The sequence below is a fragment of the Gymnoscopelus microlampas genome (genome assembly GCF_963454915.1).
Source record: "Gymnoscopelus microlampas genome assembly, chromosome: 11".
Taxonomy (NCBI): domain Eukaryota; kingdom Metazoa; phylum Chordata; class Actinopteri; order Myctophiformes; family Myctophidae; genus Gymnoscopelus; species Gymnoscopelus microlampas.
In genome coordinates, this window is record NC_139948.1 from 55,237,225 (window position 1) to 55,244,724 (window position 7,500).

Sequence of the window (7,500 nt, forward strand, 5' to 3'; positions counted from 1 at the left end):
GCAATATATCAGGTACCTATTTCCTTAAACAGATGAGACAAAATAGCTAAGTCAAATGAGCAGGAGCTAAAAACAAATAATTGTATTGACTAAACAAGATCCAATAAACAATTCAACAATAAAACAAGCATTCGTACAACTAGTTAACAACAAGTAGGCCAGGCAAAGAGGAAGGGTAGTGTTTCCTGAAGAGGTGGGTTTTCAGCCTGCGGCGAAAGATGGGCAGTGACTCTGCTGTCCTGACATCAGTGGGAAGTACATTCCACCACTGTGGGGCCAGAACAGAAAAAAGTCGTGACCGTGTCGATCGACCAGAAGGACCATTGAGCGGCGGGGGAGTCAGTCGCCCCTTGGTGGCAGACCGGAGTGGTCGGGTAGGGTTGTGGGCATTGACCAATACCCGGAGGTAAGAGGGAGCTGTTCCTTTCACTGCCCTATAGGCTAGCACCAGGGTTTTAAACTGAATGCGAGCCGCTACGGGGAGCCAGTGCAGGGAACGGAGAAGGATAGTTGTGTGAGAGAACTTGGGGCGGTTGAATACCAGACGAGCCGCAGCTTTCTGAACAAGCTCCAGGGGTCTGATGGCAGATGCCGGAGCGCCAGCCAGGAGGGAGTTGCAGTAGTCCAGGCGGGAGATGACAAGAGCCTGGATGAGCACCTGGGCTGCCTTCTCCGTGAGGAAGGGCCGAATTCTCCTGATGTTGTAGAGGAGGAATCTGCAGGACCGTGTCACTGATGCGATGTTAGCCGAGAACGACAGTTGATCGTCCAGGGTCACACCCAGATTCTTCGCAGTCCGAGTTGACGTCACCACAGCGTTCTCAATGGTGATGGCCATGTCTCGGTGAGGACAGCCCTTCCCCGGGATGAACATCAGCTCGGTCTTGTCCAGGTTGAGCTTCAGGTGGTTCGTCGACATCCACTCCGAGATGTCAGCCAGACAAGCAGCAATGCGTGCCTCCACGTGTGTGTCAGAGGGGGGGAATGAGAGGATCAGCTGGGTGTCATCGGCATAGCAGTGGTAGGAAAAGCCATGGGAGCGGATGACAGCACCAAGAGATGTAGTGTAGAGAGAGAAGAGAAGAGGACCCAGAACCGAGCCTTGGGGAACCCCAGTAGTGAGCCTGTGTGGTTCTGACACAGACCCTCCCAGCTTCACCTGGTAGGAGCGACCCGTCAGGTAGGATGCAAACAGGGAGAGTGCAGAGCCTGAGACACCCATCCCCTCGAGGGTGGAGAGGAGGATCTGATGGTTCACTGTGTCGAACGCTGCAGACAGGTCCAGGAGTATCAGGACAGAGGAGAGAGAGTTCGCTCTAGCGGCATGGAGTGACTCCGCCACTGCCAGGAGGGCAGTCTCTGTCGAGTGACCCACTTTGAACCCAGACTGGTTGGAGTCCAGGAGGTTGTTCTGGTGGAGATACGAGGACAGTTGTTTGAACACAGCACGTTCGAGAGTTTTAGATAGGAAGGATAGAAGGGAAACCGGCCTGTAGTTCTTGACTTCAGAGGGGTCAAGTGTCGGTTTCTTGAGGAGGGGGGTGACTCTGGCAGTCTTGAAAGTAGAGGGAAAGTAACCAGATGTCAGAGAGGTGTTAATAAGGTGGGTTAAGAAGGGAAGAAGTTCAGGTGCAGTGGACTGCAGCAGAGGGGATGGGACAGGGTCCAGAGAGCATGAGGTGGGGCGGCTAGAGGTAACAAGGAGAAGGACCTCGTTAGGAGAAAGGGGAGAAAAGTGGGATAGAGAGGTGGAGGGGGGGGAGAGAGGAGTAGATGAAGCTAGAGAGGGGAGGGTGGAAGAGGGACGGGTGTGGGTAGTGCGCAGGGCACCAGCCGGGGGAGGAGGGAATGAGGATCGGATATCGTTCACCTTCTTGTCAAAGAAGTTGGCGAAATCGTCAGGGACGAGGAGGGAGGAGGGAGGAGGGGGAGGTGGTTGCAGGAGAGAGGAGAAAGTTTCAAAGAGTTTTTTAGGGTTAGAAGCAGAAGCCTGAATTTTAGTGCAGAAGAAAGCAGCTTTAGCAGCTGATAGAGAGGAGGAAAAGGTAGAAAGGAGAGATTGGAAGGTAAGAAGGTCCTCCGGGAGGTTGCCATTTCTCCATTTACGCTCAGCTGCTCTTAGGCTCCGTCTCTCAGTACGCACTGAGTCCGACAACCAGGGTGCAGGTGGAGTTTGGCGTGCAGGCCTGGTGGTGAGGGGACAGAGATGGTCCAGGGAAGAGGATAGAGTAGAGAAAAGAAGATCAGTGGCAGTATCGGGGGATAGTAGAGCAAAGGATTCGGGGGCAGGGAGAGCAGAGAGGACAGAGGAGGAAAGATCAGAGGAGGATAGTGAGCGAAGGTTGCGACGTGAGGAAATCATGTGGGTAGGGAGGGGCTGTGGGGGGGGGGAGGAGAGAGAGAGAGAGTAAGACATGAGGTAGTGATCAGAGAGTTTCTTACCCTTTTCACTGGGAGGAGGAGTGACGGACAGGTTAGCAGTAGAGCAGCCTCTGGTGAAGATCAGGTCCAGTTGGTTGCCCTTCTCGTGGGTAGGGGGAGATGGGGAAAGGACTAGGTCGAAGGCGGCGAGAAACGACAGTAGTGGGTCTAGCTGCTTCTCGGTCGGGAGGTTGAAGTCACCCAGAAGGATGATTCCAGAGCCGTCGACCGGGAAGTGAGAGACTAGATGGTCGAGTTCCTCCAGGAAGCCACCAGCAGAGCCCGGTGGGCGATAAACAACTGCAATGGTGAGCTTGACTGGATGAGAAACCGTGACCATGTGATATTCAAAAGAGTTAGGAGAGAATTGTGACAGTGAGACAGGAGAGTATTTCCATTTTCTGGAAATTAGCAGACCAGCACCACCACCTATCCGCACGCCTCTGGGAGTGTGAGAGAAAGAGAACACATCTGACAGAGCCGCGGGTGTAGCAGTGTTTTCTGGTGGGATCCAAGTCTCAGTCAGGGCAAGGAAGTTAAGGGAGAGCCCGGATGCGTAGGCTGTGATGAAAGCAGCTTTGCCTTCCACCACAGCCGAGCGGCAATTCCAGAGCCCCCCTGTTACCACTTGCTCGACGTGAGTTGAAATAGTAGGATATATTAGATTAGCGGTCTCGCGACATCTGGGTGTAACCCAGTGTTTTTGCGACCGCCAGGAAGAGGAGAGGACAGGAATAGGGAGAAAGCACATTGTAGATCACTAAACATAAACACACTACTATATCTATCACACCCCTATATATAGAAGAAGCACTCAATGGTCCAGGTCTTACATTGACTAAGTCGCGCTTTGACAAAGTCGCCTGCAGCTGCCTTTGTTTGACAAAGTCGCCTGCAGCTGCCTTTGTTTGACAAAGTCGCCTGCAGCTGCCTTTGTTCGTCTAGCCTTCGTTCGACTGGCCGCTTTGAAAGCTGCCGCTTTCAGCGCTGGTTTAAAACCACTTAGCTTGATTGCTAATTGTCTGCCGGGGAGTGCTGCCCCAAGCAGCCACTTAGCACAGGGCTATTAAGTGGCCTGTTCTACCTGAAATTGCCTCAAGTGCTCTGTGTGACACACACACAGAGTATCAATGGCCTACAGCTTATAGCACAAATACAAAAATAGAAACTACAGACTAACACAAGCTGAGAATACAGCACCAGTAACAAAGCACTTAAACTACACTGCTAGTAACTTGCTAGATAAGAAATATGCTATACTCACTACCCAGCAGCCAGGAGCTATGTTCACTCCAGATGTTGAATCACACACTGAGGTTAAACTATAGCAGCCTGCCTTTTAAATCCTTGGAGCTGTGCTGCCCCAAGCAGCCACTTAGCACAGGGCTATTAAGTGGCCTGTTCTACCTGAAATTGCCTCAAGTGCTCTGTGTGACACACACACAGAGTATCAATGGCCTACAGCTTATAGCACAAATACAAAAATAGAAACTACAGACTAACACAAGCTGAGAATACAGCACCAGTAACAAAGCACTTAAACTACACTGCTAGTAACTTGCTAGATAAGAAATATGCTATACTCACTACCCAGCAGCCAGGAGCTATGTTCACTCCAGATGTTGAATCACACACTGAGGTTAAACTATAGCAGCCTGCCTTTTAAATCCTTGGAGCTGTGCTGCCCCAAGCAGCCACTTAGCACAGGGCTATTAAGTGGCCTGTTCTACCTGAAATTGCCTCAAGTGCTCTGTGTGACACACACACAGAGTATCAATGGCCTACAGCTTATAGCACAAATACAAAAATAGAAACTACAGACTAACACAAGCTGAGAATACAGCACCAGTAACAAAGCACTTAAACTACACTGCTAGTAACTTGCTAGATAAGAAATATGCTATACTCACTACCCAGCAGCCAGGAGCTATGTTCACTCCAGATGTTGAATCACACACTGAGGTTAAACTATAGCAGCCTGCCTTTTAAATCCTTGGAGCTGTGCTGCCCCAAGCAGCCACTTAGCACAGGGCTATTAAGTGGCCTGTTCTACCTGAAATTGCCTCAAGTGCTCTGTGTGACACACACACAGAGTATCAATGGCCTACAGCTTATAGCACAAATACAAAAATAGAAACTACAGACTAACACAAGCTGAGAATACAGCACCAGTAACAAAGCACTTAAACTACACTGCTAGTAACTTGCTAGATAAGAAATATGCTATACTCACTACCCAGCAGCCAGGAGCTATGTTCACTCCAGATGTTGAATCACACACTGAGGTTAAACTATAGCAGCCTGCCTTTTAAATCCTTGGAGCTGTGCTGCCCCAAGCAGCCACTTAGCACAGGGCTATTAAGTGGCCTGTTCTACCTGAAATTGCCTCAAGTGCTCTGTGTGACACACACACAGAGTATCAATGGCCTACAGCTTATAGCACAAATACAAAAATAGAAACTACAGACTAACACAAGCTGAGAATACAGCACCAGTAACAAAGCACTTAAACTACACTGCTAGTAACTTGCTAGATAAGAAATATGCTATACTCACTACCCAGCAGCCAGGAGCTATGTTCACTCCAGATGTTGAATCACACACTGAGGTTAAACTATAGCAGCCTGCCTTTTAAATCCTTGGAGCTGTGCTGCCCCAAGCAGCCACTTAGCACAGGGCTATTAAGTGGCCTGTTCTACCTGAAATTGCCTCAAGTGCTCTGTGTGACACACACACAGAGTATCAATGGCCTACAGCTTATAGCACAAATACAAAAATAGAAACTACAGACTAACACAAGCTGAGAATACAGCACCAGTAACAAAGCACTTAAACTACACTGCTAGTAACTTGCTAGATAAGAAATATGCTATACTCACTACCCAGCAGCCAGGAGCTATGTTCACTCCAGATGTTGAATCACACACTGAGGTTAAACTATAGCAGCCTGCCTTTTAAATCCTTGGAGCTGTGCTGCCCCAAGCAGCCACTTAGCACAGGGCTATTAAGTGGCCTGTTCTACCTGAAATTGCCTCAAGTGCTCTGTGTGACACACACACAGAGTATCAATGGCCTACAGCTTATAGCACAAATACAAAAATAGAAACTACAGACTAACACAAGCTGAGAATACAGCACCAGTAACAAAGCACTTAAACTACACTGCTAGTAACTTGCTAGATAAGAAATATGCTATACTCACTACCCAGCAGCCAGGAGCTATGTTCACTCCAGATGTTGAATCACACACTGAGGTTAAACTATAGCAGCCTGCCTTTTAAATCCTTGGAGCTGTGCTGCCCCAAGCAGCCACTTAGCACAGGGCTATTAAGTGGCCTGTTCTACCTGAAATTGCCTCAAGTGCTCTGTGTGACACACACACAGAGTATCAATGGCCTACAGCTTATAGCACAAATACAAAAATAGAAACTACAGACTAACACAAGCTGAGAATACAGCACCAGTAACAAAGCACTTAAACTACACTGCTAGTAACTTGCTAGATAAGAAATATGCTATACTCACTACCCAGCAGCCAGGAGCTATGTTCACTCCAGATGTTGAATCACACACTGAGGTTAAACTATAGCAGCCTGCCTTTTAAATCCTTGGAGCTGTGCTGCCCCAAGCAGCCACTTAGCACAGGGCTATTAAGTGGCCTGTTCTACCTGAAATTGCCTCAAGTGCTCTGTGTGACACACACACAGAGTATCAATGGCCTACAGCTTATAGCACAAATACAAAAATAGAAACTACAGACTAACACAAGCTGAGAATACAGCACCAGTAACAAAGCACTTAAACTACACTGCTAGTAACTTGCTAGATAAGAAATATGCTATACTCACTACCCAGCAGCCAGGAGCTATGTTCACTCCAGATGTTGAATCACACACAGCCTGCATGAGGGTTAGGGTTAGGCTAACCCTCATGCAGGTTAGGGTTAGCCTAACCCATACATGGGCAACTGGCGGCCCGGGGGCCACATGCGCCCCCCCACCTTCACTTAATGCGGCCCACAGGTTAATATCGGAATACTGATATATTTTTGATTTCAGCTGTTATGATTCATAACATGACCCGCTTTAATTACTACTACTATATTAGTAGCTTAATGACTAGTATTAGAATTCTATTGTCTTTTTTTATGTCCAATGTATTTGTATTTAAGTTCATAAAGTTAACATAAGTATAACTAAATGCATTTGAAATTAAATTAAAATGTTACTTTTCAGGATTTCAATTCAAATATAGCAAAAAAGAAATCTGAATTCAAATTCAAAAATAGCAAAAAAATAGCAGATCTACAAGCTCAAAACGCGTTGCAGCGCGACGCGTTTTGAGCTTGTAGATCTGCTATTTTTTGCTATTTTTGTGTGACAGGCCTGACAGTATATATGCAATGTGGCCCCCCCTCTCCATCATCAAAGTTGCATCACCCCTGGCCTAACCCTAACCTGGTTAGGCTAACTGTGTGTGTGTGTGTGTGTGTGTGTGTGTGTGTGTGTGTGTGTGTGTGTGTGTGTGTGTGTGTGTGTGTGTGTGTGTGTGTGTGTGTGTGTGTGTGTGTGTGTGTGTGTGTGTGTGTGTGTGTGTGTGTGCCTAACCCTAACCAGGTTAGGCTAACTCAGACTCTAACCATGAGGTCCTTGTTCTGATTTTGTGGTCATTGTTTTTGTTTCTCTGAAGTTGGCACAGGAGTTGGCCTGTGAGCGCTTGGAGACTGTTTTGGCATACACCAAATAAAGACAGACAGACAGACAGACAGACAGACAGACAGACAGGTACCTGGACAGGGCTGGTGTTCAACGCAGGGCTGTGATTCGCTCTTTTCTCCGACACACGTGTCGACACACCCCGCCTCATCACTGGGACACTCCCTCTGTCTCTGCTGGGCGCCGCCCCCTCCGCCACACAACACAGAACATGCCCCCCATGTTGACCACTCCCCCCACTGCACAGCTACACACACACACACACGCGCACACGCACACGCACGCGCACACGCACACGCACACGCACACGCACACGCACACGCACACGCACACACACACTTGTTTATTTGAAGTCACTCTGGAT

The 7,500-nt window shown here is 48.4% G+C and overlaps 1 protein-coding gene across 2 annotated transcripts in view; it reads right to left on the reverse strand.

Moving 5' to 3' along the window:
• LOC311056226 (properdin-like) overlaps positions 1–7,500 on the reverse strand; it is a 30,092-nt gene that overhangs the window by 8,373 nt on the left and 14,219 nt on the right. For both annotated transcript variants that reach the window (XM_084072692.1, XM_084072691.1), the window contains exon 5: positions 7,210–7,383. In XM_084072692.1, the coding sequence (XP_083928818.1) occupies positions 7,210–7,383 (174 nt within the window). The remainder of the gene's footprint in view (positions 1–7,209; positions 7,384–7,500) is intronic.